General features: G+C 56.1%; 2 protein-coding genes across 2 annotated transcripts; both read right to left on the bottom strand.

Annotated features, from left to right (window-relative positions):
- Positions 1 to 3,946: 3,946 nt before the first annotated feature.
- On the bottom strand, positions 3,947 to 9,374 carry KVR01_004266 (uncharacterized protein). Its single transcript, XM_044783750.1, has 4 exons — positions 8,927 to 9,374; positions 7,728 to 8,868; positions 5,304 to 7,660; positions 3,947 to 5,185 (listed from the first exon to the last, which is right to left on the bottom strand). Exons 3-4 carry the CDS (start codon positions 5,967 to 5,969, stop codon positions 5,051 to 5,053), a joined length of 801 nt encoding a protein of 266 aa, XP_044646430.1. The 5' UTR covers positions 5,970 to 7,660; positions 7,728 to 8,868; positions 8,927 to 9,374; the 3' UTR covers positions 3,947 to 5,050.
- A 3,441-nt stretch (positions 9,375 to 12,815) lies between these two features.
- On the bottom strand, positions 12,816 to 22,305 carry KVR01_004276 (U4/U6-U5 snRNP complex subunit PRP8). Its single transcript, XM_044794656.1, has 8 exons — positions 22,192 to 22,305; positions 17,675 to 22,130; positions 17,458 to 17,622; positions 17,187 to 17,407; positions 16,690 to 16,725; positions 16,529 to 16,634; positions 16,401 to 16,476; positions 12,816 to 16,348 (listed from the first exon to the last, which is right to left on the bottom strand). The coding sequence occupies exons 2-8, from the start codon at positions 22,023 to 22,025 to the stop codon at positions 14,176 to 14,178; spliced, it is 7,128 nt and encodes a 2,375-aa protein (XP_044646440.1). The 5' UTR covers positions 22,026 to 22,130; positions 22,192 to 22,305; the 3' UTR covers positions 12,816 to 14,175.
- Between the last annotated feature and the right edge of the window lie 54 nt (positions 22,306 to 22,359).

The following is a 22,359-nucleotide window of genomic DNA, read 5'->3' as shown; positions in this document are numbered from 1 at the left end:
TCAGCAGAAGTACCTCAGAGCTAGGAAGTACAAGGCCGGTACAAGGGCCCAAACCCGAGTACGGAGTACTTGGGTAGGCCCGGTCAGGCATACGTTCTAAGCAGAGCTCCAACAAGAAGCTGGGTAGCTGGGACCTGGCGAGCGGCCCCAAATCCCCGATTGGCCAGTGGGCTTCAGGCACATGTATTCCGTAGGGATGTCGCGAGCCGTTCTCGCTTGAGCAGGCCTGACAGACGGTCACTTTGTGGGTCGCCTGACCCCATGCCCTGGGCCGGCCGCGTCGGAGATTTCCCAGCCTTGATGCTGCGGAGGAACGCAGTCGATAGAGAATGGGACAAATCACCAAAAGTTTCTGTCCTTGGCACCGCCCAAGAGAAGCAAAGACTGCCTTGCCTCCACGGCGGAAGGCCTGGCGCACGCATCCGCCGGCTAGCTGGTAGAAGATCCCTGACGCTCCTGCAGATCGCGGCAATGGCCGTGGGGAATTAACTCGAACCAGTTGGCAGTCACCCATCATAGGAGACCAGAGGCCCATGAAAGAAGACCCCAAAGAAGGAACTGTGGTGCACGCCCGCCAGGGATTCATCTCACCGGGCTAATGCTGTTAGTGGCTAAACGAAAACCAGTCAAGAGGCCAAAGGCGCAGGGCACATGATCCTCCCCAACGACACAGTACGGAGCATCATGCCTAGGAGCGTGGAAGTGGCTGGCCAAAGCCAAGACGCAGTCCAATACGCACTTGGAGCACACCGAGATTCGGAAACTGATCAAGTAGGTAAGGCGCAGATAAGCTTCAATGCCCCCGTCGGTGCAACATCCCGCACCGCCTGGCCATGGCCGACCGGGGTTCTCAACAACGGCGGATCGACCGGGTCAAGAATGTCAATCCGTCGTCTGCTGGCCGCTGGCAGCTTGTGCCGGCCTTTTGCTTTTTCCTCACCTGGTCGGAAGGCGACCCCGTCACCACCACCTGTCGCGATCACGACGCATCATGCTCTTTCGGCAGCTCTCGAGCTGACTCGCGCATCCCAATCCTGTTTCGATGACCACGATCTCACACATATCCCGAGGTAACCTTGGCTCTGCAGCTCCTCCTGCAGCTCACCCCGCAGCTGCCAGCATGCGGCCTACTGTACAATAGGCACCGCGGCCCAGACGCCTGCAGGAGCTCATGCCGATAACTCGACTTAAGAAGCAAGCCTTGTCACGTCCAGGCCACTGGATGGGATTCAATGTTGAGTTCCAGCCCGTTGATAATCGCCCATGTCGCCGTGCATGGCCCTGAAGACTGCAGTGGGCCTCGGCCCGGCTCAGGGTTCTTACAGCGCTGGTATTGCTGTGGGAGGGTTCCCAGTCCAAACCTCGGCCAGCAAAATGGCGACAAGGAGATCCTGACTGCGTCGAAACCCCGCGGCAGGTCGTCGAACCACACGCACGGCAGTTGTTGCAGAGGCACCCATCCAGCCATCGTCGAGAATCCCCACTCCACCGCAGGGGTGCTCGGCAGGTCTGGACCGCCCACGTAGCTGGGCATGCGTGTTTCAAATTGAGGGCTGTCGGGCTGTAGCACAGCTCTGTCAGCTGTGATGCGGCAGCGCGACACCACGTGGGCAAGCTTCAAGTCACGCCTTGACAACTCACAGCTCCGGACCCCATTGGAGCGCCAGGAGGCGAGACTGTGAGGTGGTGGGAGCGAGCTGCAGTGAAAGTGTGGCTCACGCACCTGGAAGCTGGCATCCGCGCCTCACACGCAGCCCTTCTTTTCATGCGGCGCCAACGACGGCCGCGGCGCCCAGTGGTTGGGGTTCTCCAACGAGTATCCCGCAGCACCAGACGCCCGGCGAGGCCTCACGCCGGGAACCAATTAAAACCGCCGGGGGCTGGTGACGATAGGCAAAACAACCCCCGGCCCTTATTCTGATGTTTCCTGTCTGTCCCTGCCGAGCCCTAGCCATACAGCCCGACAGCCCGATTGCTGGTGCCGCCAAGTCGACATGCCAAAAGCAGCCGGCTGCTCCTACCGTGGGAGCAATACCACATGAGGTGGTGTTCTTGTTCCTCGACACTGTCGCGACCGATGCGGAGACTTTTCTACATCACATCCACAGCTGAGGCAGCGAACCCCTGGAGCCGTCGATACACGGCCTGGCGGCATACCCAGCAAACATGATTGATACACTGAGAGCTACCGTAGGCACAGGCAATCATACGTGAATCCCATCACTGGGGGGGGGGGGGTTAGCGCGCAAAAGCATGCATATGCACGATTTCTCTCACGCACGCACTCACGCACTGCACGCACACTCGGTGCCATGCTATGGTGGGGGGGAGGGTGGTACAGAAACAAAGGCTGCATAACGACACCACCACAGCATTGGGCGATGAGGAATCTTCGCGTGGGCGCAAAGGGCTTGTAGCATGCCCTGAGACGCACGCCACAGATTAGGTGAGTGGTGGGCGGGCGGGCAGCGCGTGCGCGCCCCTTTCATCCCAAGCTTCGCTCGGCATATTCTCTACGCATGTCGTGATGGGGAGCGACCGATCGGCTATCTCACCCGTGGAAGATACGCTTTGAACCATGCGTTGCATAAGATCTGGTATCTCTTGAACTGACTTCGATCCCTGCGAACGCTGTGCTCACCGGCCACACTCCGTGCCACCTTCCGTTGAGGTTGACTGGTTCTTGTTGTTCCTCTCACTTTCGACACTTTTTTTCATCCTCTTTCTTGATCAGAGGCCAGGAAGCTAGGAAAAGTGATCATCCGCGAGGGAACCGCGCCGTCTGAATTACGGTAGTATTCTTGCTCGGGTGTACCCTTGCTACCCTCGGAACAACTTCGCCCTGGTACCGAAAAAGTATCCGGCCTCACCTGATGACCGCGCAATACCCCCTCCCCTCCATCTGTGCGTCAAAGTCTTTCTGACTCTCGCTCTCTCCATCTCCCTCCCTTCCGAGAAAACGTCGTTGCATCCATACCACGGTGGGTAAAGGGCCAGGCCAAGCGGTCCAGCCCTTTCGGCAACCCTATTTAAGATTGAAAAATCTGTTGAACTATAGCACGCATCAGAGGCATGATACTTGGAAACATGGCCGAACGGGGGCCCGTGCCTTGCTGGGTGACAAGGCCCGACATATCGGTTCGGTACTCTGTCGCCCAATTTTTCTGGAACAGGCGCCCGCCACGGGTAGTTGGACCGGGCGGGTGGGGGGCGTCTGGTTGTGTTTCTGTGGTTGGCGCCCGGCGCGGGGAGCATGGCAGGGTATCAGCCAGTTTGGTTCTGCGAGCCCCCCCCTTGGTTCGACCAGGTTTGGTCGCCCTGGCAGCCTGGCAGCCTGGGTAACGTATGTGTCACCTCGTCCTCTTCGAACGGTGACGGCATGACACGAGTGTGGCCAATGTGCCCTTGTATCTTGGGTGTGTGGCGCTTGCGTTCCTTTTCCCATGGGATGGATGGCATGGGACGGGACGGGCAGGGCAGGAGAGGTACTCCCGGCTGGGCGAAATTCAGAAGGAGGCCTGACGATCAGTTGAGTACTCCTGTCCCGCGGATCCCTCTGCGGACATGATCTGAAGGCTTCAAGTCCTTCCATGCTGTCTCCTTTTTCTTTTTTTTGATCTCACACGAGGTGATCGGCAAGTCTCTTCCACCCCCAGCCGGCCCATCTGGTTTGTACCGCCACCCGCAGCTGCAGCCCTGCTTGCCTGTTACAAGCCTGGTTGATGCTTTGACAAGCTTATGATATTAACAGAATCCTCCCAAAATGGCCACATCGACCTCTCCTCATATTTCAGACATGAGTTTCATAAGCCAGCGAAGCATTATGACCTGATTATTCCTATATAACTAGATGTTATTCCTATATAGATGACTTGCACTGAGTCAGGGTATAACAGAAGATAAAACGTGCAAGGCTGCATGTTTGAATCATTGTTTAAAGATTATATATATACTCCATGGGTAAAAATATGTGTATGATAGAAGCAAAAGAGTGCAAACAAAGAAAACACACGGTGGTGATGATATGTCCAGGTATATGCCTTGCAAAGATGCCAATCTCCAGGCCGACAATGGTGTTGCTCGTGCAATCCCTGTCCCGACCTTTATTATCCGTATTTTCCTGACGCCTTACTACAAGATGTGCAAAAGCGGTAGTTCAACCGAAAGAGGACAGCCCTCCCCTGCTGAGGCCGTCAAAAACCCTCATCCCTGCTCCATTGCACGAGGCCCACAATTCCAAACATTACTGATGCCCAGGGGAGGATGAGGTCCAACCCGGCGCCAGTCCGGAGCCAGCAAGCAAGTCGTCGACGCGTCGTTGCTGCTTAAGAATCGTAAGGTCGCCCGAGAGAGCTGCCGGATATGTCGTTGATCGGGCCGTGACGCGTATACCAAGCTGATCCTGATCCCCATACACCTGTCTGCCCTTAAAGGCCCAACCGCATCTATCGTGGTGAAAACTTGGGAAAGTACAACAAAGAAAAAGCCGTACATTTCGGGGGGGAAATGAAATGGGCAAGTATCCAGAAGGATCGGGTATCTCTTAACATTATATTCCGTCTGAGCTTGCTCCTCCTAGCTGATATCAAGACATGGAAATCGCTGTTGGTGCCGAAAAGGCTCTCTCTTCACATTTATTCGAACCGCAAGCCAAAGCACAATTCTGAAGACTGACAATGGCCCTGTATTCGTTTCGACGGAAGAGATCCTTTGATTCGTGTGGGTGAAAAACACCCGTCACGTGTAATGCGCGCCAGATGCAGTACAATAACAACAGATGACGCCCTTGACACACTGTTTGTCGTGATATTGTAGGGAAGTCTTGCCAACAGGTGGCTGGCGACAGAGGTCCTTAACAATTGTTGCCAGTATTCCTGGCGCCTCCCACGCAGCTGGTCCTCCACTATTACTGGAGGTGCTGCGTATAGACCGAATTCGATTGCTGAGTAGGCTGGTGGGTGTAGACAGGATTCGAAGACTCAGCTTGTGGCTGAGAGTAGACGTTTGTGTCCCCTTCAGGAGCCGAAACTCCAGGAGAGGACGCTGATTGCTATAAGTTCTCGTCAATGAGCTGCGCAGCCCTCTCTCGGCATGCAGCGGGAGTGAAGCCGGTGCCGACTTTGTTCGCTACAATGCGCCACTTTTCGTTTTCATAGTCCTGGAGAGCAGTGCGAAGCTTCAAATCCTGTGTGCATATGTATTAGACTTGTTCGATCCGACCTGCTGCCACCGCCTCTTTGACAGAAGAAGGTGACCTGGTGGGAGGGAGCGCAGGTGCGAGAGGATGTTGTCCTAGTACTCACCGTCTCGTCCGTCCATTGCGTTGTCTTGGCCTTGAGTTTGGTACAGTATCGGACCTGGAGGGTGCCACTAGAGCGGCCGGGAAAGAAGTCGGCAATTTGTTTCCACGTCAGGCTCTTGTTCTCCTTCAAGTCTATGAGCAACTGATCATCCTCAGGCGTAAACTTGAGTTTGGGACCCCTCGGCCTGGGTGCTGGCTCTGGCATCCCCTCCTGTCCTACGACGCTAGGCGCTCCTCCTCCCAGGTTCTCGTCCCGACGCAATAATTTCGAAGGCGGTCCCGTGTCTGGGAGACGGTGGTGATGATGGGTCGGGTGGGATGACCCTCCTGCAGCTTGAGCATACGCGGCGCCAAGAGGGGTCTGCTGCATCGAATCCATGTCTCCTTGTTCAAGATCCGGCATGCCATGTACTGACAGATCAAGATCGTCCGGTCTGGCTCGTTTGACGCCAGGGCTTGGGCCCGGAGCCATAGACGGATAAAGAGGAGCGACTACTGAGTGCGGAGACGGACCGGGCCCACCAAAATGTGAAGGTCCTGGATAGGACTGCCGATGCGCTCCTGGGTGTCCACCCAGCTGCCCCGGGTCCATGAGGACCGGGAGCGGCCGGTGTGCCGACTGGTGATGGTGATGCTGCTGCTGCTGCTGCTGCTGCTGCTGCTGCATGGTCGTATAATGTGACTCTGTTGGACTCTCATGGAGGATCGAAGGCCCCGTGTGATGGATGGAGGGCCGGTGATGCTGCGAACTGTAGCCATGGGGCTGCTGGCTCTGGTCGCCCGGATGCGAGTCCTGTGGTGAGTAGTCGACATTGTAGTCCCCTCCTATTCGATAGTTGCCCGCCAGCGTGTCTCCGCCGCATGGGGTCCGCCAGAGCGAACCGCCCTGGCCGGGAGCCGGAATCTGTATGGAAAGAATTTGACTGACTGGAGCCCCGTAGGGCTACCTCGGATACTTTGGGATGGGAGTGTTCTGCTCGGTAGGCGTGCGTCACGCCTTGCCGTAGATGCTACCCGCCGCGAACTGTACAGTGGTTGCGCCGTTGCTGGGAGCGCAGTAACAGAGTTCATGTGTCGACTCCAAGGCGACTGAGGAGGAGTGGCGGCTATCCCGAGAGGTGGGTTGAGTACAGATCGGAGATTGGTGTGGTTGGCTATTAAAGCTTCCTTGGAGTTTGGCGTCAGATACCTCGGCGGTGGTGGTAGTGACTTGATAGCATCCCTCGACAGCTCACAGCCGCCAGACCAGCATCCTTCAACGAGCTTGTTTGGAAATTCCGGTGGGGGTGTGGTTCTTATACCCGGCGGCAAAAAAAAAAGTGTCGGGCTAAAGCAGGAATGTTTATAGGCACGTTGTGAGGAGTTTTTTGTCATCTGATGTTTGGTGTCGTGTGGAAGGGTAAAAGTCTAGCAAGGCGTGGATGCCGAGGGGAGGTACCTTCTTTAAGGCTCTCTGCAGGCCAGCAGTAGAGCAGACATGCGGTCGGCCAGCCATGTGCGAAACAGGTACTGTTCCTGAGATGGTGCGGAGACTTGATCAACCTCTGCTGAGCAGGGACGGTAGCATAATTTGGGGATCTTATGCCACGGCCTTACCCACTGGGTATAGAAACGAGACCCCGGCATCGAGGCGTGATGCAACGGGAGTACAATGGTACTCCGTCGACAGGCTCCGGACTGATGGGCAGGGGCCCCCTTCCCTCGAGATTCCCCAGCACACTAAGCCAGAACAAGGGGAGAGTGGTATGGTGGCAGCATGGGGGTGGAGGTGTACTGGTCCTCTGGCCCACGGCAGCACGGGTGAGGGAGAGCGCCGCGAGCAACGGATGGAGCAGGACGGCCAGTGCACGCGAGCGCGAGGGTCAAGCTCCAGACAACGATCGGGCCTGCTTGGAGAGGCTGCGACTGTGGAAAATGGCCCCCGAACCCGCGAGGGAGGCGAGGGCCGACAGGGGAGTCCGCTGTTCTCTGCTGTGCGTGGGAGGGGATGAACAACAGGGCGTGAAGGTACCGCAGGGTACTGCAGAGAGCCCAGGGTACTTTGCTGGCACCCTGTTCCAAGGCGAAGCGGGGTCCTTGTCGATGGAGAAACAGGGCAGCGGCGATTATGGAAGCCAGAGCTTCCGTTGTTCTGCCCCGGAGGATGGGGTATAATGCGACTGGGGGACCTATATCACAGACCAGAGAAAGCTCGGTTCTCAAACGCCATAGGGCGAGGTGCACTGCAGGGTCGTCGCAACCGAAGAATTAGTGACCCAGATTGCCGAAGCGCAAATGTCAGGGAAGAGGCCGAGTCGAGGGTGACACGGGTCACATAGGCGCGAGTAGTTTGTAGTTCACAGCGGCCTCATGTCGTTTCTGTGGGGATTTTGTTAATAGTCAAGCCACATGCGTCCGAGCAGCAGGAAATGTCGAGCTTGCCTACTGAGAAGACAGGCCCGAAAGTTGCGCCTTGCGCCGCACTGCCCAGGCCCGCAATCTCAGACGCCGATGCCGTAATGATGGGCCGGAAGAGACCGACGAATCCAGATGCGAGAAAAGAGGACATTTTGCGTGGCTCGAGGGGCTGGGTATGGAGCAACTCGACGGAATGTTGATCAAGGATGGGTCCTATGCTGCCGGAAGTCTGGGTGCGATGCAGCTGCTGACAAGGAGATGATGCAGCACTGCAGATGGGCTGCACTGATTGACGCCCAGGTGGTACAGCGCAGGTCCCCCCAGCATCTGAGCGTTGTTTCTCGCCTGTGTAACATGGGATGACACGGCGCTCGGTCGCATGTATTTCTCCATACCCCTCAACGGCTCCTAGCCGAAATGTCATTGCTAGACATGGCAGGGCGACATGAAATGTTTGCGCGACTGCCAACCCACTGTCGTGATCTTGGGGGCTCTGTCCCGCATACCTAGGCACTGCAGCCCGCAGCGCCAAACGGCAGTGGCAGTTGCAGGGACTGGCAGTACCAAGAATGTGAAGGCCGTCACACCACTTGCAGACTGACCCGGCGAACAGAGTTCTGGCCGAGGAACCAGGGAGGGGGGTCTCGTCTGAGAGCTGCAGGGGCATCGTCACCCCTGCCTGTCGGCGTCTCCAAAATTGCGCGATTCAATGCAGCCAGATCCGCAGTGGACAGTTTGATCCCCCAAAAGATCCATCTCGCGAACAGGCGATGATGGCCGCGTGGAGCGTACAGCGCGCAGGGCCCGGCGAGATATCGCTTGGGTGTTTGCAGGCTTGGGACTGGCATTGATGGCCCACGGCGACTGGGCTCCTGTTGAGGCTGGGCTCCAGAGCGACTGGGCGAGTGCGGCGCGGGCTGAGGCAAGGAGCGGTTTTGGGGTCAGAGGCAGGGATCTGCATGAAGGAAACGCGTTTCACGGGACCTGGCAATTAAAAGCTGGATTATGCGGGACCGCAGAGAGGCAGATTGGAGCGTGGTGTGAGCGTTGGTTGTTCTCGAAGGCGAGGCAGCTTCTAGCGCCGAGCAGGGGCGGCAGCTGGCTGGCTGGGGGGGGAGGGGGGCACGGCCGCGTGGGTGAGGATGGGCAGTTCCACAGGTACCGGCGTGCTGGATTATCATGGTCAGTTTCGTCAGGATGCGCATGAGAAGACGATGGTGGATGAACCATGGGATGGCCTCAAAGAGGAAGTTGGGCCGATATTGGCATACGTTGCCCCCGTCCGCAGCCATTGACAAGTGAGGCCCGGCCCGATGTCCAGCTGTGTGGGTTGTGTGGGCTGTGTGGCTCCCAGGAGTTGCCCTCAGGAGGTGCTGGCTGTTCCCACGAGTTGATGGCCTCGTGGTCCTGGCGAGACGCGGGAGGCGAGGGAAATGTTTCAGGAGAAAGAATTGGGACAAGGTCGTCGATGGGAAGGAGGGGTTTTGGTGCTCGAACAAGACGGCAGTCGCCCGAGCAAACGGGCAGCCAACCACCCAGCACGGGTGGATGTGTGTTTCTCTTGTTGCAGCGCGTGTTGGGAAGGTCGGCAGGCCGTTCCGTTTCGCGAGGTAACTGGTACGGAGTAGCTACCTATCGCCATCCACGAGTCTTGCCTGTGGGGTCGGGATAGGCAGGTACCCGCGTGGGTGGCAGGTGGGAAGACGTGCAATGACGCAACCTACCGAGCGTGCAACTGCTCGAGTTCAGACGAGACAAATCTGCAGATGCGAATGGCCTCGCCTCTCGCCTGCCGTCTGCCGTCTGCCGTCTGCCGTCTGCCGACTGTTACTCATCACTGACTGTGACCTTGCCGTCGCTCGGATTGACGGGCAGTGGCTGCAGATCCCAGAGGCCAACTGCTTCCGGGGGCGTGGCACTATGCGATGCTACGTGAGGCTGAACCACAATCCGGGGCCAGCAACTAGTCAATGCTAGTCTACCGAACATGGCAACATGGTTCTCACAGAGTCTGGTTGACAGCAATGACAGGCAGCTCTGGCAGCCCTGGAAGTTCGACTCGACAATGGCATCATGCCGGCCAGGGGCGGGACGGATCATCGCAAGATCCAACTCTATCTGGCACCAACTCCCGCGAGCCCCCTTGGGGGATGCGACATCAGACCAACCCTCCCTGCCTCGCTGCCTCCATGCCTCCATGCCCTTCTACTGCCGTATTCCGCCCTGACACCAAGGGGGCCGACCTGGCAGCCAGGCAGCCTGGCAGCCTGGACATTGCCGACACTCTGGGCGCCCTGTTATCTCATCGTCGCCGCCCACGAACCCCTTCGCTGGCTGCGCCGCTGCGGTGGCGGCATCCCCGCGGCTCTAGCACGAGGGCGCAATATAGGCCTGCCCGTCGATGGGGTCCCGCCAGTCGATAGTTCAAGATCCCACCGGCCGGGGTGCCGGGCCCCATGTTCGCATCCAAAAGAGGGGCCCGGAAGAGCTGATCGCCGACCACCAAAAATAGTCTGGGCAGGGGAATGATGCATCATCCTTCCCAACGTTGAACGAATGCGTCACCCGTGCTGCCGTCGCCCGCAGGGGAGGCCATCTCAGCTGTCTTCAGCCCTACAGGCACCCTGACGATTGGCACAGACCCCCGCCCGATGCCCGATCTACCCGCCCAGATCCCAGAGATGGTGATGGCGATGGCATCACCTGCCAGCCTGCCAGAGACGTCCACACGGGAGCTCAGGCAGAACGGCAGAGGCGCACGGCACACGGGCAACCTTGTCCCACAGGCTGGTCCCCGTCGTCTCAGTCACCCTCTCGTCCACCGCAGTGCTTGCCGGCTTGCGTCGACATTCTGACACATGTACCAGCGCATCAAACACATTCACAAATACTCTGCAGATCATCCGAGATGGTCCAACCCTGCTCGAGAGAGCAAGCGCCGCCGTCGACACAGCGCACCTCCCCAACTGTCACCGCCCAGCCGTCACCTTGTCAATTCCCCGGAGCCCCCGTCCCGGCACCCAGCCCTCTCCACCCAGCAGCACCCATCGCCCAACCTCAGGACAGCCCAGCCCGATGGGCTTCGCGGATGGGGCCCGGCACTTGGGCGGTCGTGTCCAGACCCTCACCAGCGCCAACGCCTCCGCCAGACTGGCTTCCCGGGACCCCATATGAACCGATCCTTATCGGGGCGTAGAGTCATGACATCAACTCGAAAAGTCCACCATGGCGAATGACTACATGGAATCCCACGGAATTAGGTCCGCTGCCCCTGACGATACATCATTACACACGAACCTTAGGACGGTGCGCTGCTAAAGTAAGCTTAAATCTTCAAACAGGAATGACAGCCTCCTGTGCCCCTAAAGCCGACAACAGTTCCCAGGGGACGATGCGAGCCCCTTTCCTCTCTGGTTATGGTGCAATGTGTCGTCCGCTTGAATCCGGAAGCATCGAGGAGTCTTTGTAGCGCCGAAACTCCGGCTGCTCGATTGAACAAGGGGATCCCGCTACGTGCCCTGATCGACGGCTGCACCATCGAAGCGCCCAGATCATCAGGAACCTTGGGGCTAATCGAGAATTATCAGCCCACATTGGCCTCGCCATGGAGGTTTGACAAGACAAGGTTTGCCTTCGAAACCAGATGCAGGTCCTTTTTGACACGCACGTGGGTGCAGAAGCCTTGGGCCTGGCCGGCGCTTCGAGGATAACTTGTCAGAATGCCGTCCGTGCAAGGCGTCGCGGAATCCGCCCCTTGCATGAGCACCCGGTCGAGCCTTGCTTGCATATCGCTGCGTAAGGGTCTCGCCGACTTCCTTCTAGAAGGCAGATCGGAATCGAAATTGCACAATTAGAGTCTACTGGGCAGTACTGTACTCAGCCCGATCCGCGTACGCCCCCGACCAGGTGCATTCCGCGGGTCTCGCTACCGAGGCTGGCTTCCAGCCAATGCAGGGGATCGTCAGGCACCGAGGCAGGGGGCCGAAGGCAGAATAAACTTTTCGAATCTGACCGAGGTGTCCGAAATGCAAGATGCCTCCCATGTCCAGCATGCCTCCTAAAGTGCAGGCGAGCGCGTCAAGCGGGTGCCGGCAAGGGGAGCGAGCCTACCGTGGTGTTGGGTCGCTTGGCCGGCGGATACGGGAGGATCTCGACGGCCTCCAGCACCCAACTGGGACGGGCAAAGCAAAGCGCCACCCTAATCCACACCATCGCTGCCGCCGCCACAACACCACTGCCCTTCGCACCAACACAAGGGTAGAGATTAACCACAGGCGATGTAATCAGATGTGGACTATGCAGGTTGGACGAATTATGGGTTTTAGCCACCCAATACGGTCACATCCGCGGCCGCAAATCGGTTTAGGACCCCAAGATGGTACGCTGCGGCTGTTACTTTGGGGCGTGGGGAAATTTGGCGACGATCACTTTATCATCCTTGTCTACATCTCAGATGCGCACACACAGGTGCGTGTGTGTGCACGCATGCATTATATGCGCATGCACATGTGTACGTATGACGCACACCTGTAGGTACGTACGGCTCAAGTCCACAGAGGCCGGTAGCCCCCCAGCCCTGTGAGAAGCGAGCGGACGCTCGCGGCGGCTCGGGTATGTGTCCGGTGATGGCCATCTCCCATACCTACGCCCGATGTCCCCTTCAAGGTTCAGCCGCACAGGAAAGTCGTTGCGGCTAACCCAGGAACCCGCTGACGCCGTTCCCACTGCTAGTGTCGACGCCACCTGCGCCCGCCGCGGGAGGGTGAGGACTTGTGCTGATCTTGGCCCAGAAAGCACGACTTGCGACTGGACAGCCATGTTCGTCCTAAAGCCAATTACAAATCTCGAGGTAATGGGAGCTAAGTCTTGACAGCTCCCACCTGCTGTGCTACCAAGAAATGCTTGACCCTGAGCGTGCAACGTTGTCCCCGGAAATAGCAGCAAAAACCCTGGAGACATTCGACATGTACACAGCCATGCTAGCCGCATGGGGCATCGTCGACGTCGATTATCATCCTTATCCCAAGCGAGAACAGACTACTGGAGACCGGTGCTATTAGGGAGCTAGGACCCCAAGACCCCAACTACTCAGGCTACTGCACGGCACACACATTTACGAGCACCTAGACAGCTAGACTACATACAGGTTGTCGCGGGGGCAGCAGCAGAAAAACGCCCGATGCGGCATTGATGCATGAAGCTCTGCAATTTCAAATCAACCACGACCAATGATTACATACGCAAGGCAGCTGCTCTCCTGGGGACATCTCTTCTGCCGTCTGCCGTCTGCCGTCTGCCGTCCATCTGTCGGTCACCCCTCCTAGGCTCAAACCTGCGCCCGGCGCACTTACCGATCCCCACCGGGAAACCAATCGCTTGCTGTACGGCATCCCCACCTCCCCAGTCGCCTGACAGACTCCAGACTGGGTGACAGGTCAATAGGGCGCCATATGGCTAGCCTCACCGGAGAAAATAAAAGCAAGCTCTAGGACAGAATGGGGACACCGAGCCCGCGCACACCACATGCCCCAAGCTCCGGCAAGAAGCAAGGACAGTAGGGAACACAAGAGAAAGAACATCAGGGTCAGAGTAGAGACCGTCTCGCTTGGCCGCACGCGCCGGTGCGACGGGAGCGGGGCACGTGCTCGTCAGCCATACAACCTCCCCCGGAGCAGTACCTGACTGCTTCTGGAAAGCTCATGCGGCCGTCCGCGTTCGCTTATGTATTATTCTTGTGCGATCGTCCCAAGCCCCACGCCACGCCAATGCAGGAACTAGGGCAGAGTTACAAAGCTCCTCCTTTTGGCTATGGGGCCGGTGTCCGCGGCTGAGGCTTGTGAAATCCAACGTCATGCCGGGTTACAACGGGGGGGAGAGATATTAGTTGTTGTACTGGCGGTTGTGGCTGGCCGCCACTGTGAATGACTGCATCAAAAATTGACAGATAGCGCGATGCCGTTGCTTTTGCGCGGCATGCCGTTCTGTAGACATGTATGAACGCAATCAAATTGTTTGCTATGCTTTTCTGCAGGCTGCTCGCTATCTCTTCTTCCTTTTCGAGCCCGTCACATCGCATACACCGTGTACAATACAATCTCGGCTCCTTTCTCCCCTCGAGACAAGGGGAACCAAAAACACAGCCTCGCCGATGCCCTCGGAAACGCCGCGTCACCACAACTCAACCCCCCCCCTATTACCAAAGAGTGAATGAGGACCATGCACATTCTGTGGCCCCAGTATTCTTCTGCGAGAAGTAATAGCAAAAGTTGCAAGGGAGGCGACCGGCGGGCCGGCGTCGCTTGCGAATTCGTGTTTCTGCCCGTAGGAACCGAGCCAGCCTCGGCCCATCTTCCTTTTCCCTGACGCGCCCGTGGCGCCCAGGTGCAAAATCACTCCGAACCAGCCGTGAATTTGCACTGATGACCTTGTCTCCCCGCGCGGGACGCGTTCCCCTGAAGGCCGGCGTTCCCGCCCGCTTACGCAAAGTTGTCGCTCCTGTCCACCCCAATATCCTCGAGCTCGGCGAAGCTCTGGAAGTGCACCGGCCGGTGCGTGTCGCTGTAGAAGGGCATCGGGGTGTCGAGCTTGACGCGGACGGGCTTCTTCTCGAGGCCGGCAAAGGCCGAGCCCATGAAGCTGTAGTTCCACTGGCTGCTCTCGGGCACCAGGAAGAAGCCCCTGTAGCGCGGGCTCAGCAGCAGCTTGCGCTTCTCGCCCATCGTCGTCGTGAAGCCCTGCGGCTGGTCGCTCTGCAGGTCCCTGTTCTCTAGGCCCCACTTGTAGCCCTGGGGGCTGAGCGCCCACGCGGAGAGGGAGACACTGCCTGGTGTGAAGGAGACCGACACCGTGAGCGTCTTGTCCTGTGCCCACTCGGGGTGAGCGTCCAGCAGCTTGGAATGCTCCGTGACGTCTGCTGCGGACATGTACGGCAGCTCGTTGCCTGACATTGTGTGGATCAGGCCGAGGGGCTCCAGGTCCTTCAACAGCTCGTGCTGGGGCAGCTGGTGGGGCAGCTGCACATTCCGAAGACCACCGATCTGGGGGACCAAGACGATACACTTGATTTCCTTGACCTGGTCGTAGTTGGGTGGCGAAGCTCCGTACAGGTACCCAGCCACTTGCACACGCAGATCCGCAATCTGGATGAAGCGCTTGAGGATGTTGTTTGGCATGACGTACGTGATCTCCTCCGCATCATTGTCCACAGGAGAGACATAAATGTTGTTAGCGCGAGTACGCAGGTTTGAGCTGGCAATGGCCCGCGTGCGCCATTCGGTCTTGGATGCAAAAGTCTGCTGCTCAAACTGAGACGTCGTCGTGACTATGATCTCCTCCCCGTGGACGTTCTGCGTCTTGGTGGTGACAGCAGTGAGTTGTTGCTGTTCCTGCTGCTGCTTCTCGATCTCGGCAGCTTGCTGTCTCTGCAACGATGGAGCAGAAATCTCCATACCAAGAATGATGTCACGAACCTCACTGCTCGTCAAGCTGGAGACGTTGACGTTGTTCTTCTTTCCGTAGTCATTCAGGATCAGGTCTCTTAATTGAGTCTCAACCTTGATCCAGTCTTCATCCGACAATGTCGGCCAGATGTGGTGTTCCTGAGTGACAACCGTCTTGTCAGGGCGCAGAACAAGCTTCGTCTTGTCCATATTGACATGCAGGGCACGCAAGATCAGAACAAGACGTGAGAAGGCAGTGTAAGAGGAGATGCTCTTGAGCCATTCATCGTAAAGGTTGAACAAGACCATCTGAGGCTCGGTCGCTCTCAGAATCATGTCACCCAACTTCTCGACCTTCATGGCAGCCTGGAATGGCAACTGCAGCTCAGAAGCCCGAATAGAAATGTTGGGGAAGTCGAGCAGGTTCACTTCCAAAGGATCGAGAAGACCTTTGCGGGTGACAATGAGCTGCTTGGGCTGCTCTTCAACCGGGAGCGATCGGATAAGAGCAGCAACTTCTTCGGCTGTCTTCCATTTCGCCAGTTGACCGAGACGCTTCTGACCGGCCCACACGCTCGTGTGGATGATCTTCAAGAACAGCTGCCCGGTTCTAGGATTGAAAATGAAAATGGCTCCGTTAATCGGCTTGGTTGTCAGGTTGCCTTCGAAGGTCTTGTGGATGGTCACTCGGTAGACGTTCGTGTCGTCGATGAACAGTTGGGTCTGGTTGCTGAACAGCTCGGAGTAGTTCTGAGAGTTCAAAAATTCTTGGTTGCTCTCGGAGGCGTACAGCTGGAGACCCTTTCGAATACGCTCGCGCAGAACATAGAGGGCAGGGTTCGCCTTCATGATCTTGGCCATAGCTTGCTGAATCAGCATCTTCAGACCCGGGAAGTAGTGGCCATATGCCGAGTAGAGGTTGTATGCGAGGTCTATCCCGATCATGAGGCCAGTTGCTGATGGGTACAGACTCATGCTGTCGGTTGTGTAGTCGAGGTATTTGGCACGGACATAACGCTCAATATCGTGCGAGTCGTAGTCTCCATACCTCAATTGGACGTCAACCCAGAACTTGTTGGTGGTATGGGGTTCGATGACATCCTTGGTGTCGAACAGCATGGACGGTCGGGTCACGTTCCACTTGTGGCTGGCAAAAAGTTGAATGTCGGCACAGGAGCTGTTCATCTTGTACGACTTTCGAGGATGGATCCTGTTCAAACGTTAGAAGAATGTCCAAAAAAAGTGTTGATGGGGTTACCTACGTTTCTTTCTGCACGGATTCAATAGACAGTGACTCCAGCTCTTGATCAAACACTTGACACAAGTCCATGACAACACCTAGAAGACAGTTAGCAGAGTTTCGATGATTCAGTCTTTCGGGGAGGCTTACTCTCATGTATCTTCTGCCAAAGATGGGCTCGGAAGATCTGGATTAGCGAGATCTTGAGCGTCGGGATCTTGCCGTGGAGGAAAATGCCAGTGAGATCAAGTTGCACCTAGGACAAGTCAGCGCAATGAAAGTGTAGCTACTGTGAGTTCCCGCTGGCTTACCTGGAAACCGACATAGACGTTTGCTCGGTTGATGGTCTGTAGTCAGAGTTAGTATATTATCCATGCCCTGTTGAGAAGGTTTCGCAGTGAGGGTGGTACACAGGAAAGCAATCCACAGGAGAATGTCCCGCTATAGGTCATCCCACTGGAGATGACCATATAGGAGGCTACCCCATAGGAGTCTACCCCAGAGGAGGTTGTCCTAGAGGAGGTTATCCTAGAGGAGGTTATCCTAGAGGTTACTCCATAGGAGGCCATCCCATAGTAGGCCATCCCATAGGAGGCCATCCCATAGGAGGCCATCCCATATGAGGCCATCCCATAAGAAGCCACCCCTTAGAAGGCTATCCTATAGGAGTTATCCCATAGGAGGCTATCCATTAGGAGGCTATCCATTAGGAGGCTATACCCCAGGAGATTGTACCCTAAGAATCTACCCCAGGGGAGAAGTCCCAAGTACCAAAAGGAAGTATGGAGGCAAAACATGAGTGACCTACCGGCGACCACCAAAGAGTAAACCGACGGTTCGGGATTTGGTTGAGACCGGACCGTTGAGCATTCGTCAACTTCTTGAACTTCATACTCTCCTCAAAACCACTGGCCTTCTCCCAGAAGAGACCCTCCCAAGAAGGGAACCCTGTGGCTTTAAATAGTGTGTGCTCCAAGATAGTCTCAACACCACCGAGAGCCTGGATGACATCGGTACGGTAGGCGTTCACTGCGGCTCGTCAGTAGAGCACGATCATCATATGGAGAAGAAAGACCCACGATTCCACAATTTTCCATCATGTCTCTGGCTGGTCCACCAGAAAGGATTGCTCTTCATCTGCTGATAGATCTTGAATTCCGCCCGGCACCTATAACCTTTATCGAATGACAGCGTACTTCGATCCTTTTGGAACAGCGTGTTGATTCTTGGAAGTCCGCGATCCCCTACTACAGGTTAGTTGTTGGTGTTGTTGGAAGGTGAAGGGGCAGTACTGACAAGAGTCTTCAAGGTCTTCCAGAGTGAGACGGCGATTTTGTTGGTTGGCCTCAAGACGCTTTTGGGAGTATTCCGTCCACACTCGCTGCGAGTCGATGAACTCTGACTCCCAGGGAATGATGTATCTGAAGATGTTCGGGATGAGAGTCTCTTCATCATGTGTCATGCCAGCTCTGTAATGTGTGACGCCCGTATCGGTCTGCTTGGACCACCGCTTGTCGCTTGCTGGAATCAGAATGTGTGACCCTGAAATCATACCAAGACCTCCGAGCTCCTTGGGCGTGTAGAAGACAGCTGGCGGGAAACGAGATGGCATCTTGGAGTTGAGACCGATCTTGACACGCGTCTGGATCTTAGTTTCGCACTTCACAATCGTGTCGAGAAGAGGAATTGTCGAGACGGCAGCCTCTCTGTAATAAGTGAAAAGGCTTATCAACGCAGTGTTCCACTTGTTGGCAATCTTGGTGAAGGTTGTGGATCCAGAGGACATGAGAATCTGCCTGATGCGGTTGTTAAACTTCTGCACATCTTCCTCAGTCACCTGTAAGAAGGCATGCGCTGTTCTCTCCTTGCTCTCGTTGTCGACCAAAGACCAGACACTATCTTTCACCGGGAACTCCTCGTTCTGGTTCCGGATTTTTGGCAAGATTCGAACCTCGAACCCAGACATCGAGAAGAGGAGGTTAGGATTGTCGCGACTGTAGACACTGGCAAATGTCTCGTCCCACTCGATAGTGGTGATGGAACGTGGCAGTCGGTTCTTTAGGTCCCAGAAAACCGCGCGCCCGAGGTTGACATCGTGCCTCATTAGTCTCATGCGCGAGTCCTTCGGCCAGCACTTCTTGCTCTTGTACCCGATGACGTTCTCAAAATTGGGATCAGGCTGTTCGGTCAAGAATCTCTGGATCAAATCCCTCGACTCGTCAGCCGTGAACCTCAAGAACATCCAAATCTTGTCAATGTAGCGAGTGTAGAGGCGAATTGGGTGCTTCGTCTCAGTCTCGCGGTCACTGAACTGAAGGAAGTCGTTGGGCTTTTGTGGGGGACCGGCAATCTCAGTTGCCCGCTGAGGCCCCAGGAGCAACAGATCGAGAACAAGACCATAGTACTGGAATACGAATGCCGAGAACTGGAGACCACGGATCATGCCGTAGCTATTCACGTGATTCATATCCTTGTAGGTCAACGTGACGTTGTTCTTTGCGGTAATGTAATCTGCCAGGTTGTGATCCATGATCAGCCGGAGGAGAGAGTTGAGAAGGGTCAGTTCAATCTTCTCATAGATTTTGGACAGCTGTGTCTCGATCATGACATTGCATTCGCCATCCTCGGTAACCCAGACATTCTGCAGATTGTTGATGCCTTGGGCCCACTTGTAGGTTAGAAGCGGCGGCACTTCCGAGTCCGATGGCTTGATCCAAGCTGGAAACAAAGATCGTTGGTCTGCCTGATACCACAGGTATTGATCCAAATATGCATCGCTGATCTTCTCAATGGGCTCAATGTCGTAGACAGGGTTGATCGTGCTGTAGTTGTCGTTCATGTCGATACCAACTTCCTTGAAGGCTCTCTGGGTGAGCAAGAACCGTTTGATACGCTCCAAAGTCGTGCCAGGACTGTCGTAAGCCTGCTCAATGAGAGCGAGCTCCTCGCGCTGGCTCTGATTGAGACGGCCCTTTGTGGAGTACGCCTCACGTAGCCGTTCCAGGGCCAAGATAAGGATCTTGGTGTCGTGCTTGTAGGAGACGCTAGGAAAAGGAATGGGAGAGAACTTGCGCGATTCCAACCAGTGCACCATGGTTGTGTAAATCGCTACGGCTTCTTCAGAAGAGACATAAGGACCGTCCTTCATGTGATTGTGTTGCCGTTCCTGCTCGGCCTTGAGCCAGAGACGGGTGAGACGGCCAACGTTCTTCTTGGCCACCGTCTTATCCACGGTGGCACCTCTCCTGATCCGCTCACGATTGTAGTGCGCGACTGAAATCCACCAGTCGGCCTTCGACTTGACATAACGCAAAATGATGTTCTCGATAGCGGCGGGTAGACCAGGGACCTTCCAAGGAATGTTGCTCTTCCAGCACCTCCAAGCCTCAGAAAGATGTTGCAGCACTGTGTTCACCTTGTTCTGCTTAATACCCTCAGGCATCATGTCCATGAGATCGGCCATGACAGACGCCCGAAGCTCCAGATCAAAATGCGACTCGACACGCTGCTTAGTCACTGTCTTGGCAACACCCTTCGAGTGACGACCCTCGAATTGACGCGAAAGCAAGTTCCCTAGCCAACGCTCGAGCAGAGGGATGATTCCACGCATGAAGAAGAGCCAAACTCTCCAGGCAGGAGCCCAGAAACCACAACCAGGTCCCTTGCCGACAGGCCCAGCATTGAAGCGGTAGTAGATCAGATGCTTCAAATCTTTGCAAGTTCGGATTTGGTGCATGAGCTTGTACTTGTAGCGGTACATTCCTGTAAGTTGACCAACGTGATTGAAAGCATACAGAATACCGTCGGCAAGCTGGAATGCATCAATGTTACCCAGGCGGTACTGAACTTGAGCATCGACGATGAGTTTTGTCAGCCGCAGGATCTCACGCATGAGATGGAACGCATTTCCAAAACGAGACTTCTTCCGCTCCTTGGTCGTGAGGGTCTTGACAGGCTTCAGGTTGAAGTTGTAGTCCAGGTGAAGGTATGTGAGATTCTTGCGGTGGATGAGGAGGTTGAGCATGTTGAAGCCCTGTCGGCAGACCTGAAGACCTGCTTCAACCCAGTCGATGGTCGTCTGCTGGAAGAACTTGGTGGCTTTGAGCGTCCTGAGCAGGTTCTGCCTCTGGAGCGCCTTCGGCTTCTTTTTGTGGAGCTCATTCAGGACATAGGTCTTGAGCATCTTTTGGTATGACACTCGAACCTTGACAGGCTGCTTCGGGGGGCAGTGCTCCAGATACCACTGCTTGATAAGCGGGACATCTTGCGCCCGAACCATGCGGCCTGAGCGGCGATCGAAGGGGAATGGAGCCCACCATAGCTCGATGGCGGAGGCAGTATCGTCATTGTAAAGGTCCTCGTCAGCCAGGAACGGCTCCACAGTAGGCGGTAGGGTGAAGGCCTCTTCCTCATCCTCTTCTATGTTGCCCTTCCCGAAGAGCTCATCCTCGTGGGTAATGCTGAGATTCTTCGGAGCAACATCACGCGACGAGATCGGGTTGATAGACTTGTCGAAATAGAAGGCGGGCAAGCTTGGGTCATCCGCCCTGCTGTAGACTGTCTGAGGGTGAGAGTGCCAAGATAGATGAACGCTTCGCGGCAGGGAATTGTATAGGAACGGGTATGCGACCCTGTCCTCGGTCCGGACAGGGTTTCTGAAGATGATCCGATCTATAGCATTGAACTCGCCAAAATCCTCGTCGTTGGGGTCGATGTCCTTATACAAGGGCTCAAACCGGGGGCCACCAGGAAGAGCGACATTGAGGGCCTTCGCTGACAACAAACTCTTCAGCTCGAACAGATAGAAGTAGTTCTTGTCGAAGACATCTGAGATGAGAGGCCGGCTGAGACGATACAAGTTGGCCATCTGCTGTAATGTAAGATTCCACGTCTTGTAACTTGGGCCATTCACATGAGGCGTGTCTTCGAGTGGTCTGTGGTCGTAGAACCATTCCTGAATGGCCTCATCGTCTTCCTCATCCAGTTCCATCTGGACTGGTTCCAGTGGATCGACATCTTCGAGGTTTTCGGACCACGACAAAGGTGGCTCCTCGTCATCGAAAGGTGGGAACCTCATCCGCTTGAAAAGTCGCCGGTCGCTCTTTTCCTTCCGCATGATCACCCACATCGCGCCCCACTGTGCAATGAAGACGGGTTCGATGACACGGGGGATCTCGTTGACCAGGGTCAAGCACCCGTTCACGTGGTAGAGAACCTTCACTTCTCTAGCGGACTCCCAGGGCATTGGCATGTTTTCCAAGAGTTTCATGACAGCGTGGGGCATGAACTTCAAGGCACCAAGGTAACTCCGCTTGTCGGCGGTGTATTTCTTTTGGGACACATCGCCAATGTCCTTGACGATCTTTCGAAGATGCTCGGGGGGCATGTCAGCCTTCTGCGTCTCCACGAAACCGCCCTTCCGTTTCTCGCCGAAACGATTCCGCTGTAGCCGGAGCCATTCCTTCTTCTTCTGCTCAAATTTTGCGGTGTGGGCATCTGCGCTTGGTCGGAAACCGGGCGGAGGAGGTGGAGGCGGCGCGCCAGGAGGGGGAGGCAGCTGTGACGGTGGAGGAGGCATCGCCGAGTCGGGAGGAGGCGGAGGGGGCGGGCCCCAGCCAGGGGGCGGCGGCGGCGGAAGCTGAGACATATCGAGATGATCAAGCCGCGACACCTGGCGTTGAGGTGGACTTGAAGACTCTCAAGGCTCGCGTATGATCGCGGTCCGCGAGCGCGAACGCGGGACAAGTTTCACCTATGCGCTGACACTTTAGCAGTGGATTCGGGTGCTTTCGTATTGGCTTTGTGGTTCGTACAGCCGTCCGAGAGAAACTCGATTCATCGATGGTCCACCTGCGACGGCCAGGGTTTAATTCCTGATGGGATGGTGAGGATGTCGCAGCTCGTCGCGGTAAGCTGGGCAGGCTCAGTTGCAGTCGTTGACGAGGCGATAAAAAAGTTCCCGCCCATAATACGCTATGCTG

Source organism: Diaporthe batatas (assembly GCF_019321695.1).
Source record: "Diaporthe batatas strain CRI 302-4 chromosome Unknown Contig00004, whole genome shotgun sequence".
Lineage (NCBI taxonomy): Eukaryota > Fungi > Ascomycota > Sordariomycetes > Diaporthales > Diaporthaceae > Diaporthe > Diaporthe batatas.
The sequence above is the reverse complement of the archived record's forward strand: the minus strand, read 5'-3'. Positions and strand labels throughout refer to the sequence as shown.

What these genes read in the sequence shown, in the direction of transcription:
- KVR01_004276 (XM_044794656.1), bottom strand. Translation starts at nt 22,025, where the DNA reads ATGTCTCAGCTTCCGCCGCCGCCGCCCCCTGGCTGGGGCCCGCCCCCT. An exon ending in TTACTCTTTGGTGGTCGCCG is followed by an intron (nt 16,726 to 17,186) that starts GTAGGTCACTCA and finishes CTCTGACTACAG; the next exon opens with ACCATCAACCGAGCAAACGT. An exon ending in TTGGCAGAAGATACATGAGA is followed by an intron (nt 16,477 to 16,528) that starts GTAAGCCTCCCC and finishes ACTGTCTTCTAG; the next exon opens with GTGTTGTCATGGACTTGTGT.
- KVR01_004266 (XM_044783750.1), bottom strand. Translation starts at nt 5,969, where the DNA reads ATGCAGCAGCAGCAGCAGCAGCAGCAGCAGCAGCATCACCATCACCAG. An exon ending in CGCAATGGACGGACGAGACG is followed by an intron (nt 5,186 to 5,303) that starts GTGAGTACTAGG and finishes ATATGCACACAG; the next exon opens with GATTTGAAGCTTCGCACTGC.